General features: G+C 45.0%; 1 protein-coding gene across 1 annotated transcript in view; it reads right to left on the bottom strand.

Annotated features, from left to right (window-relative positions):
* LMCD1 (LIM and cysteine rich domains 1) overlaps positions 1-13236 on the bottom strand; it is a 62341-nt gene that overhangs the window by 19639 nt on the left and 29466 nt on the right. The window contains exon 3 of the mRNA XM_081276155.1: positions 7074-7329. Within this exon, the coding sequence (XP_081132281.1) occupies positions 7074-7329 (256 nt within the window). The remainder of the gene's footprint in view (positions 1-7073; positions 7330-13236) is intronic.

Genomic DNA, 13236 nt, shown 5'->3' with positions numbered 1-13236 from the left:
ATGATCACCACTTTTGTTCCTGTCTTCAAGTTGCTGCTTTAAAGCCTGTTTTCTGGTATCACTGGATGGACAGTAGTCAAAAGAGAAAACTCTTACAGTATAATAATTACAGTCGTGCGTTAATAACCGATCTCATATAATCCATACCCACCCAGGACTGTCTCGTCACTCATCCCACGATTGATGTCCTTAATTTCTGCCTCTGCTCCTAGAGGTGCCCTTCATGGAGAAAGGAAAATCCTTCTTTCCTCTTGCCCCTTCTTACACTCAGTACCATAGCTTTGGCCACTCCCTCTTCCTTAACCATTCCTGGTATGTTCAAGTTCACCCTCTAAGGGGACCGTCCACTCCCAAAGGCAGGCAGTATCCTTTCTACTTTAGTAGCAAGAGGGAAGGTTCTAAAGATGGCCTGTCCTGAACCAAAATCCCAGTTCTAGGCATGCCTGCTGTGTGACTACAGCCATCTCACACCCTGTCTGTGCACAGGTTCCTCAATTGTAAAAGCAAGGATCATAAAACCTAGGGTGGTTGAGGGGTTCGGTAATAGAGCATCTACACTGGGTGCATTATTGATTTTCCCCTTCCTTTGCCTTCCTCTCTGTGTCTTTTCTATCTTTTTAAAGTCTGTCACTGCAGTCAGAGGTACCAGGAACACCCTTCAAATTGGTTTTTCTCAAGAGACACAGTGTTTGGGAACCATGTGAAAAATTAAATGCAGATTCCCCAGCCAAGGCCTCAGTTTAGTAGGAAAGCTGTGGGGTTCGGGAATTTGCATGTTGGAAAACGTCTTATTTCAAAATGGAGATTCCCTAGGAAGAAGTGTGAATTTTATTAACAGCCAACAAGGTTCTAAATGAGCTCTCATTCTGTCCCAGGCTGTAGCCACAGATTCATGTTCTTAATGAGACTAGTACAATCTAAGTAGGGGTTCATTTCGATTTGCTGGCTCTGCAGTATGGATCTTGTTTCTTTCAAAGAAGGATATTTTTTACTTCATTTACCTCAAGGGCAATGCTCCTAATTAAAGGGAATAAAAGGCAATCCAGTTTAAAATTGCTTTTCTTAGAAAAGTGTAATTAGATCATTATGGGCATAAGGTATTTCACGGTTTATTAATTTTAAAATATGCAAAGACACCTTCTCAGAGCAGAATCCACAACGTCTCAACTCAATAACATTTGCATATTGAAATGACTGGTATTTATCGGAATAATAAATATATTAATGTGTTCACAGACAACTGTCTGATTTAGCTTTGGGGTGTATGTGAGTGTGTGTGTGTGTTTGTGTGTGTGTATTTTAAATCTTTCCCTTGATGAATCCCAGGGATGAGATGCTGCAGGGAAGATGAAGGTCTGAGGTCACAGTATGGGAAACCAGGAGACAGAATATTTATCCTGGATGGTGATTTCCCATTTCTGCACCTGGCCTTGAGTCTAACCCTCACCACCAGGTGGCCTGATTCCTGTCACACAGGTGAGAGCAGCCACATTGCTCCTCTGTGATCCTGCCTGCCCATATCTCATCACCTGGGGCTGGACTCATTTTGGAACTGGGGGAATCAACATGAAAATTCAACTAAAGTCCATCAAGAACAGTCCCGGATGTTGCCTGATTTTAGAGCACAAGGATGGTATAGTTTGGGTCTTCAGTGTCCCAGCATGGAGCTCTTGGGAGGTGGTGGAACCTTTAAGAGGCGGGGCCTAGTGGGAGGGGTTTAGGTTATTGGGGGCATGTCCTTGAAGGGGATTGTAGAAGGCTTGCCTCCTCCTTACTCTCTTGGGCCTCCTGGCCCAGGTGAGTTGAGTGGTTTTGCTCTGCCAAGTTCTACCATGATGTCCTGCCCAAAGCGATCATGGACTAGAACCTCCAAAATCATGAGCCCAAACAACCTTTTTGCCTGTATAAATTAATTATCTCAAGTGTCTGTTACAGTAACAGAAAGCTGACCAATACAAAGGAGGAAAGAATCTGGGAGTGAGGCAGGTATGAGTCCAGAGCCTGGTACTTGCCAGATTTCCTAATGAATGAATTCTGGAGAGGAACATTCTTAGAAGCAGAGAGGCAGGTGCTCTGGGTCCCTGTAGGAGTCAGATGGAGGGTTGCTCACTCTTAGCCCTGAGGGCTCACAGCATACCAGTTAATCAATCCCAGGAGCATCTGTGTACTCCCAATTACTTTTCCAGGACACAGGAGACAGCCAGGGCAGGGGACAAAGCCCTGGGGTGGGGGTGAGGGTGTCATTAACTCTGAGTTCACGTCAAGTCCTTCTGCTCTGTGTCAGACTGAGTAAGTATCTAATCCTCTGGGCCTTAATTTCCCTATCTGCCAAGTTCAGGGTACACTACCTGATCATTAGGGTTCTGAGCACTGTGAGAAGCTTGTGGCCTTTTCTCTGGATCCATCACAACAAAGAACAGCAACACTGCTGACTCAAATCCACAGCCCAGGGAAGGATCCAGTGGTAGATCATAATCTGTTTCAGGCACTTCCCAAGTGCTTTACATATGTTTACCCATTTAATTCTCAGGGCAACCTTGGAGAAAGAGCTATTGCTACTCCTTGGGAAACTGGAGCTCAGAAAGGGTATGTAACCTTCCCAAAGCCACACAGCTAATATGTGACAGAGACAGTCTTGAAATCAGCAGCTTGGGTCTCATGCCCTTCTCTGCTATGCCACCTGGGCCAGGATTGTCAATTTCCTGAATGTGTCTGTTTTCCTGACCTTTAAGGATACACACCCCACCATGCTCAGCTTTATAAATAGACTGTCAGGAAGCCTGGAGCAGTGGCCCAGACAGCCAAACCATTTCTTGAACGTTGCACTCACGGTGTCTATTCACAGCTCCGTGTGGCCCTGGGTGTTTTTGTAGCTGCAGATGGGTTCCTGGCTGGGGCCTGAAGAAAGGGAGATTTCCTTCTCAGGGCCCAGTGTTCCTGGTGCAGCTCAAACCCCCAGCTGAGGGCTGGCTGCTTGTCTTTGCCTTGTCAAGGTCACACATCTAACTGCCACTGGCCCTGCCTGGCTGGTCTGAGACTCCTGTCCTCAGTACCTTTCACACCCATGCAGACATTGCTAAGGGATCAAAGCTGAGGATCTCAGGGTCTCCCTCCATACATCCCTTCAGGCAATTATTGATTGGAATGGACTTGGGAAGGGGATGTTAGGGACAGAGCTTTGGGTCCCAGTAGCTGCCTGGTGCTGCTGTGACACTGTAAGCAGATTGCTAGGAAGCTAACCTCATGGGCCCAAAGTCTTTAGCAAGAAGTGTTTCCTCAGACCAGTTGGAAAGATTGCTTCAAGTTTAAATTTTCCCCAGGGACGTGTGGCATCTCGTCCTCTGCAATCTGGTTGGGACATTAGGGTGGAGAGGTGTCCAGAATCTCTCTGTGTAAGGGGACATATCACAGTGCTAAGAGGAAAGTGACAAGGGGCCCTATATTTCAGTTTGGGCAGTAGGTCACATCAGTCCCGAGTCAGGGTGCTCTGCCTGATTCTCCTGTTGTCAGCTAATGACGGTCACTGGGTTTCATGGCACATGTCAACCGCAGTCAATTCCGGCTACCTGGAACTCTGGTGTTAAGAAGGATCCCGAGGCTAGGTAGGACTCATTGGGGACAGTGCTCTCAGTGGCCATGAATGTCTACCACGGGTATGGGAGTAGAGGTGTGAAATCAGTGCCACCCTGATGTAGGCTCTTCACGAGCCTCTGGTTGCTCCTCTGTGAAATGGGTCTATAGCATCGTACTCAGCACAGGGGGATTGATGGTTGGTCATGAGGTACATTTGCAAAATGTTCAGTAGAGGCTGGCTACCTTCATCTTCTCCCTCTTGCCTCTCCCCAAATCCTGTGAGCTTGTCAGACCTTCTCAAATTCCTTTCTTATCTTGAAAACCTTCCCTAAAAATGCTCACCCAGGGACTTGTTCCTTCCTGCCTCACCTCCCACCTGTGAGCTCTCCCCATGGTCCGATGAGGAAGCACTGAGTTTGGGAGGCAGGGAGGCTGGAGCTCAAGGGCTGACTGTGTCATTTAAATCATGGGCGGAGCATTTGACTAGTTATCTCCTGAGCCTCTGTTACCACCTCATAGATGAGGGTCATGGCATTACCTTCTACCAGAGCTGGGAAATTAGATGAGGTGGTAGGCAGAAGGCTCTTAGCATAGAAACTGGCACAAAGTAAATCCTCAATAAACAAGAGCAGTTAGGCTTATTGTTTCCAGCTTCTGAGGCTGATGGATTTCTCTGGCCTGCCTTCTGGTTGGGAGGGCCGACAGACAGCAAGGTTCTGTTCCATTTCCAAAATATAATCTGTCCCCATCACTTGGTAATTAGGGGGGAAAAAAGTTGGAAGAGGTAGCGGGAAGGGAGAATTGGCGAGTTTCAGACATGTGCCTTGCCTCGGCAGAGCAGAGGCCCGGCACACAGAGGGGCTCTTTATAGCCGTGTGGTTTTACGAGCTGGCATTAATCACCGCCTCAACACGCCTAGCCCTGATTACACTGGGGCCGAGGCATTCGGGGTTTTCACCAGCCAGTTCCTGACACCTACAGCCACTCTTTTATGAGCTGCTTGCTTAGTTTCCACTGACATGTTGGAGAGCCACTTGATACCTCACCTAGACCGGGAGCGGGCCCATGTTCCGAGCCACCTGGCCTGGCCTGCTTCTGCTATTGCTCCAATGCCACCCTCTAGGTTTGGGGATCAGCCCCTGCCTAAGCCCCACAGACATGAAAGGCCAATGATTTATTTTTTTTTGCTTCCTCACATGTAGGACAATTCCCACCTTGCAGGGGGGTGAACAGTGAGCTCATGAATGCTTAAGTATTCTTTTAAATCGTGCTTCATGCTTTTCAAAGAGTGCAGTTAAAAAAGAAAACAGCAGGGGCTGGGGTTGTGGCCCACCGGTAGAGCGCTTGCCTAGCATGTGTGAGGCACTGGGTTTAGTCCCCGGCACCACATAAAAATAAACAAAATAAAGGTATTGTGTCCATCTACAACTAAAAAAATATTAAAAGAAAAAAGAAAAAGCAACTTAGCTTCTCTTCACTCTAGGAAGACTCCTCCACCCTCCCCTGGGGGATAGAACTGTGCTTTTCAAACTCCTTTCGGTGAAGGATCATGGCGTGTTTGGTTTTTCTGCTCACTGTAGAATGATGTGTGGTCTCACTGCTTGTGATTAGAATGTGGCTCATGCTGCATGAGGCCCCATGGGGGTCACCGAGATGAGTTTTCCTGTGATCACTTGGATGTCAAGATGCTTTCAACGCTTTCCACCATTTATTCTTAATTTCTGTACTGTTTTCATTGTGCACCCATCTTAAGGGGCTTTGGGAAATGGTTTGGAGTATCGCTGGCTGGAGGGTGACCTTCCAACAATACACCTATCACGTACCCTGCTGCTGAGGTTTACACCTTGAATGTCACCCAAAGACCTATATTAAAGGCTTCATCCCCAGAATCATGCTCTCAGGACTCATGGACCTTTAAGAGGAGGAGCCTGTTGGGAGGTCTTTAGGTAACTGGGGACATGCCTTGGAAGGGACTATGGGATCCTGGTCTCTTTCTCTCTCTCTCTTTTTTCTCTCTGGATCATGAGGTGAGTAATCTTGCACTACCACACTGTCACCATGATCTGCAGGCTCCAAATCAACAAGGTCAATCAATCAGGGACTCAAATCTGCAAAACTGTGAGCCAAAATTTAACCTTTTCTCTCTGTAATGTGATCATCTCAGGTATTTTGTTGTAGCAATGGAAAGCTGGCTAATACACCTGTACTGTATTAGTTATGGGGATGTCCTGGTGTGACAGGATGCATGCCCTTAGGCACTTTGCCTCACTCCAGGGTGGAGAATAGGGGCTAAATGAAGCACTGAGGGATGCACAAGATCTTTACAGCTTATAATATAAGCTTCTAAGGAAGCAGGCCCTGAGAATGGGCCACATCCACTGTAAATTGGGCATTTAGGGAAGGCCTGCTTGACCCCTGCTTGTCTTGGAAAGAACTTGGCCATGCAAAGAGAAGGGAAAGGACTTTTCAAGCAGAGGGAAAAACAAGTGAGAAAAATAAGTTCTAGAACTGGAGAGAGGAAGTCACTGTGGAGGAGCCGTGGAAGAAGCAGGCAGGGATAGAACATGCAGGACTTCAAAGCCTCTTCTTTTCCTCCCAGAAAGATTTAAGAAAATGCCAGACTCAAATCTCTCAAATTATTGAGTCTTTTTTTTTAAGTACCAAGAATTGAACCCATGGGCACTTACCCACTGAGCCACATCCCCAGCCCTTTTTATTTTTTTATTTTGAGACAGGGTCTCACTAAGTTGCTGCGGCTGGCTTTGAACTTGCAATCCTGCCTCAGTTTCCTGAGCCACTGGAGTTACAGCCATGCACCACCCCACCCAGCCTAGTGAACACTTTTGAATCTCATTCCTTTGTAGAAATCATCTGGCCTCTTGCTGTTCCCAGAGAGGTCTGGGGACCAGCAGCCTCAGCATCACATGGGAGTTTGTCAGGACTGCAGAATCTCAGGAGGGGACCTAAACCTACTGGATGTATTTTCATGAGCTCCCCAGATGATGTATGTGGATGTGGACACTTGAGAAGCACCACTTGGGTGCTCTGGTTCTTGAAGGGGACTACGGGTTGAGTCCCCTGGAGAGTCATTTCCTAAGCTCCCACCTGATGACTACTTCTTGCATGTGGAGGGCATATCTCAGGCCACAATGCTGTGAACACCTCACAGATAGAGATAAGCACTCAGAGAATTTTAAAATTTCCTGTTCAGAAGTAAAGAGCCCCTAATGGGACAATGAGTGCCCCTGTGTTACAGCTGGAAGGCCCTTCAGAGTTCATACAGATGCCTCTACCTATTACACTGATGAGGAAAACTGAGGCCCAGACAGCCTTGACTTCAACATGACATGGTGTAGGAACAGAGTTGAAACCAAAGCTGGTCCTACCATTTGGCAACCTTGCCCTCTTGCCCCCTCATCTTTGAAATTCAGGAACCCTCAACACAGCTCCTATTTACAAGGGCAGGAAAACAGCCATTTGATTGGAAACAGCTGTCTTACCAGTTTCTGGGTGACTCCAGGGGGAGCCCACTCATAGGTGATGGTATCAAAAGTGGGATCTTTCCCGGTGGCGATGGGGTTGGTCATGATCATCCGGTTCCTCTTGTAAATCCGGATGCCATCCCCGCCTTTCACCCGGGCAGTGAGGGTGGAGTACTTGGAGTCCATCAGCAGGCGGCCAATTTTCCGGTCATCTTCTAGGTCGGAGCTTAGGCAGTGGTCCTCCTGACTGCATTTGCACGACTTGCATATTTTCCTGGGGAGTGGGGACAAGTGACATCAACCTCTGGGAAAGAGAAGCAGAGTCTCCCCTTGGCACAGCAACTACCCTTTTGAAAGCAAGCACCAAGCTTAACAGTAGTACCTGGAAAAGGCTAGCAGCAGAGAAGCTATAACCTGAGACAGAAAGGCCTTTGGGATTTGGATTTGTGTTTGGGAAACACCCCTCTGTCAGTCAGTCTGTGGGAACGTGGGGTGTGAATGTTGTGAAGCTTTGCAGTCCAAATTTGCTGGTAAGAAGAGTAGCCCATTTTCCTCCTGGTGGTTGCCATGGCAAAGGCTAATTCATTCATTTGAGATGCTGTTAGGCTAAAGTCTCTGCATTCCTGGACCTGAACCTGGCCCACAACTTGCTTTGTATAAATAAAGTTTTATTGGAATACAGTCGTGATCATTCACTTGCATGTTACTGAGGCTGATTTGGGGTTGGAATGGTAGACTTGAGTAGTTACAGTAGTGATTACGTGACCCCCAAAGCCTAAAATATTTACTATCTGAACATTTATAAGAAAGTTTATTAACCCCTCCTCTGAAGAATTGGTCTCTCAGGCTGGGACTGTAGCTCAGTGGCTTGCCTAGCCCATGTGAGGCACTGTGTTGTATCCTTACCATCACATTAAAAAAAAATGAAAACAAATAAAATAAAGCATGCTATCCATCTACAACTACAAAAAATTTTTTTGTTTTGAAAATGGTCTCCTATTATTCATGAGCCCCAGACCTCCAGCAACTTTCAAACTCTTTAGCACGCACACTAAAGTGAGACTCCAGTGGAAATTTTCTTTAAGAAATGTGATGACAGCCAGGTGCGGTGGCTAATATCTGTAATCCCAGTGGCTTGGGAGGCTGAGGTAGGAGAGCCTCAAGTTGGAGGCTAGATTCAGCTTCGAATTTACTGAAACCCTTAGCAACCTAGCAAGACGTCGTCTCAATAAAAAATAAAAAGGGCTGGGGATGTAAGCCGATGGTAAAGCACCCCTGGGTTCAATCTTGAGTATCAAAACAACCAACCAACATGTGCAAAGGAGGCTAAGGGAGAGATGAGCTGAGAGACTCCCTCCAGTTGGGAGACTGATGTTCTGTTCACTGGGAAGACTTTGGCAGGAGTCTGGGAGAAGAAAAGACATCTTGGGGAAGGTTCAAATTGCCTTGAAAGTCTGATGCTTCTTTCTGACAATTAAAGAGTGGCTGCTTTGTGTCATGGTGTTAAAGTTGAGAAATCCAGAGTTGCATAGTGTGAGGGCAAAGGTGCTCCCATTTTATGGGCCTGTCACCATAAATGTGCTGTGCTGTGTCTCAAATGTTCTGATTAAAAAAAAAAAAAAGCATTCGATTTAAGAGCTTGTTAAGCAAAGTAAGCAATGTCAAGACCAGCTGTGGGGACAATGAAGGACTAAATAAGGGAGCTTTGCTGCAGTTGGGTCACAGCAAACCAGCCCCTGGGGCTCTCCTTTTTTTTTTTTTTTTTTAATTCACTGTTTTTTTTTCACTGTTTTTTTTTATTGGTTGTTCACAACATTACAAAGCTCTTGACATATCATATTTCATACATTAGATTGAAGTGGGTTATGAACCCCCAATTTTACCCCAAATGCAGATTGCAGAATCACGTCAGTTACACATCCACAATTTTACATAATGCCCTATTAGTAATTGTTGTATTCTGCTACCTTTCCTATCCCCTACTATCCCCCCTCCCTTCCCCTCCCATCTTCTCTCTCTTCCCCATCTACTGTAATTCATTTTTCTCCTTGTTTATTTTCCCATTCCCCTCACAACCTCTTATATGTAATTTTGTATAGCAATGAGGGTCTCCCTTCATTTCCATGCAATTTCCCTTTTCTCTCCCTTTCCCTCCCATCTCATGTCTCTGTTTAATGTTACTCTTTTCTTCCTACTCTTCCTCCCTGCTCTGTTCATAGTTGCTCTCATTATATCAAAGAAGACATTTGGTATTTGTTTTTAGGGATTGGCTAGCTTCACTAAGCATAATCTGCTCTAGTGCCATCCATTTCCCTGCAAATTCTATGATTTTGTCATTTTTTATTGCTGCATAGTACTCCATTGTGTATAGATGCCACATTTTTTTTATCCATTCATCTACTGAAGGGCATCTGGGTTGGTTCCACAGTCTAGCTATTGTGAATTGTGCTGCTATGAACATCGATGTGGCAGTATCCCTGTAGCATGCTCTTTTAAGGTCTTCAGGGAATAGTCCGAGAAGGGCAATAGCAGGGTCAAATGGTGGTTCTATTCCCATCTTTCCCAGGAATCTCCAAACTGCTTTCCAAATTGGCCGCACCAATTTGCAGTCCCACCAACAATGTACAAGTGTACCTTTTCTCCACATCCTCGCCAGCACTTGTTGTTGTTTGACTTCATAGTGGCTGCCAATCTTACTGGAGTGAGATGGTATCTTAGGGTGGTTTTGATTTGCATTTCTCTGACTGCTAGAGATGGTGAGCATTTTTTCATGTACTTGTTGATTAATTGTATGTCCTCCTCTGAGAAGTGTCTGTTCAGGTCCTTGGCCCATTTGTTGATTGGGTTATTTGTTATCTTATTGTCTAATTTTTTGAGTTCTTTGTATACTCTGGATATTAGGGCTCTATCTGAAGTGTGAGGAGTAAAAATTTGTTCCCAGGATGTAGGCTCCCTATTTACCTCTCTTATTGTTTCTCTTGCTGAGAAAAAACTTTTTAGTTTAAGTAAGTCCCATTTGTTGATTCTTGTTATTAACTCTTGTGCTATGGGTGTCCCGTTAAGGAATTTGGAGCCCGACCCTACAATATGTAGATCGGAGCCAACTTTTTCTTCTATCAGACGCAGAGTCTCTGATTTGATATCAAGCTCCTTGATCCATTTTGAGTTAACTTTTGTGCATGGCGAGAGAAAGGGATTCAGTTTCATTTTGTTGCATATGGATTTCCAGTTTTCCCAACACCATTTGTTGAAGATGCTATCCTTCCTCCATTGCATGCTTTTAGCCCCTTTATCAAATATAAGATAGTTGTAACTTTGTGGATTAGTCTCTGTGTCCTCTATTCTATACCATTGGTCCACCCGCCTGTTTTGGTACCAGTACCATGCTGTTTTTGTCACTATTGCTCTGTAATATAGTTTGAAATCTGGTATCGCTATACCGCCTGATTCACACTTCCTGCTTAGAATTGCTTTTGCTATTCTGGGTCTTTTATTTTTCCATATGAATTTCATGATTGCTTTATCTATTTCTACAAGAAATGCCGTTGGGATTTTGATTGGCATTGCATTAAACGTAGAGAGAACTTTTGGTAATATCGCCATTTTGATGATGTTAGTTCTGCCTATCCATGAACAAGGTATATTTTTCCATCTTCTAAGATCTTCTTCTACTTCTCTCTTTAGGGTTCTGTAGTTTTCATTGTATAAAACTTTCACCTCTTTTGTTAGGTTGATTCCCAAGTATTTTATTTTTTTTTTGAGGATATTGTGAATGGAGTGTTTTTCCTCATTTCCATTTCAGAAGTTTTGTCGCTGATATACAGAAATGCCTTTGATTTATGCGTGTTGATTTTATATCCTGCCACTTTGCTGAATTCATTTATTAGTTCTAGTAGTTTCTTTGTAGACCCTTTTGGGTCTTCTAGGTATAGAATCATGTCATCTGCAAATAGTGGTAATTTAAGTTCTTCTTTTCCAATTTTTATGCCTTTAATTTCTTTCGTCTAATTGCTCTGGCCAGTGTTTCGAGAACTATATTGAATAGAAGTGGTGATAGAGGGCATCCCTGTCTTGTTCCAGATTTTAGAGGGAATGCCTTCAACTTTTGTCCATTCAGAATGATGCTAGCCTGAGGCTTACCAAGGATAGGGGGCTCTCCTTTTTTATACCCAGCAAATTAATATGTTTGGTCATATATCACAAATACCAATTGTGGGGCTGACGGAGGCTTGCTTGCATGGATGGTCCACATCAGTAGTTCCCCAACCTAGATCAGTTCTGTTCCTCAGGGGCCATGTAGCCCACGTAGCCCATGCCATAATGAGGAACAAAGGGTGCTATTGGCATCTAGCAGACAGGAGCCCTAGATGCTGCAAAACCTCCTACAGTATGTAGCATGATCTCCAACCACAAGGAATTATCAGACTTAAATTGGCAATAGGGCTAGGGTTGGGAAGGCTTCATTTAATTGCAATCTTTAAGGAGCTTGAGGAAAGAAAGAAAGCGAAAAGCATATGGAAAAAACTGAAAGTCGGATGGGTTGGGCTATGACCGAGTTGCATGAGACCTGGGATAGTTTTGCTGGCCCCAGCCAGCTCCCCAAGGTGTGACTGTGTTGCACCTACATAAGGGCTCAGTGCTAGGTGGTTATGAGTTTGTAGAAGTGTGGGTTAGAGTAGGTTAAACATCTTTCTTTGTGAAAGGCTACTGCTCCCTGTCTTTAATACACCACTATGCAGGGTGGCATTTTGGTGCTATTTGAGAAGCTTGCAGCCCAAGTTCACATTCAGCAGGCTGCAATGTGAGAAATGCTAAAACCATCAATTTCAAGGCTTCCTTCCAGCAGTTCAAAAGGGAAATGACCCTAAGGGTGCTGCAGGATAAACAAGAGAAGTCTTTCCTTTTGGGTCTCTTAAGAAGGGTTTGCTTGTTGTACAGAATAGGGAATGTTGGTTTTTTTTGTTTGGTTGGTTTTTTTGGTAGTGAGGATTTAAGCCAGAGGTACTTTACCATTGAGCCACATCCCCAATCCTTTTTATTTTTTATTTCGAGACAGGGTCTCACTAAGTTGCTGAAGCTGGCCTTGAACTTGGGATCCTCCTGCTTCAGCCTCCCGAGTCACTGGGATTATAGGTGTGTGCCACCATTCCCAGAAGGGAAATTTTATTCATGATCCATATTATACTCTTCCCTCTCCTTGGAGGAGCTGGGCAGAGACTAATTCTCTAAGAGTGCAGGTGATGGCTAGCACTAGAGCTTTACATGTGACAGTGAAAGCAACGGAATTGGGAGGGAGAGGAGGAGGAAAAAGGGAAGCAAAGGAAAGCCCAGGGTGGAGGGACATGGGAGTAGCCTGGATACCAAGTCCTCTGTGTCCTCTGTGACCCTCTTCTCTTCCCCATATCTTCCCTCCATGAAACTGGAAGAGGAAACCGCCCTTTGCTGTTTTGGTTAACATAGAATCCCAGGACTCTATTGGAGACAATGGGGATGCAAAACCGTTTCAAGTGGAAAATGTTAACAAATCTGCGACATTCTTTGAGACTGTGTCCACCTTATTTCTCCTTTTCTTCATGCTCTTCACTTTACCAAGCAATGAGGAAGACTCTCCTCCCACCCCACCCTTGGTCTTTGCAGCCACTCAGACTGTAAGGGACACAGACACATCCCCAAAGAACCTTGGTAGTGTTTGAAATCTGCAATCTTCATCCACAACCTGGGATTGAATCCCATCCTATGGTGACCAGCCAAGAGGCTTCCCTTCTAAACCAGGCTGGCTGGAACCTGAGCTATTGAAATATCTTTCAAACAACTGACAATATGAAAATGTTTGACAGCATCTCCCAACTAAGGTTGTTCGATATCACTACTTCAATAAGGGTGGAATTCAGGTGCCTACTACCACGGTGGTAGCAACCAATAGACCATCTTGATATTCAGGACCCACAAGATGCCATCTGTATATTCCAAATACAGATTCACTTGATGTCCGAATCGTTTCCAGGGTAAGGAGGCCACAGATTTACACAACAGACTTCTTCCAGCCATGAGGAACAGAGTCAAGAACTATTCTTGCATAAACCATTGGAAGAGCTGATGAAATGCATTAAAAGACTGTTTTTAGATGATAGGTAACAGGCTGCTCAGGACGAATCCCTGAGATGAGGGAAAGCAGGATTCA

This window comes from Spermophilus citellus, assembly GCF_964194105.1.
Source record: "Spermophilus citellus genome assembly, chromosome: 19".
Taxonomy (NCBI): domain Eukaryota; kingdom Metazoa; phylum Chordata; class Mammalia; order Rodentia; family Sciuridae; genus Spermophilus; species Spermophilus citellus.
This window is presented reverse-complemented; position numbering and strand designations above follow the sequence as displayed.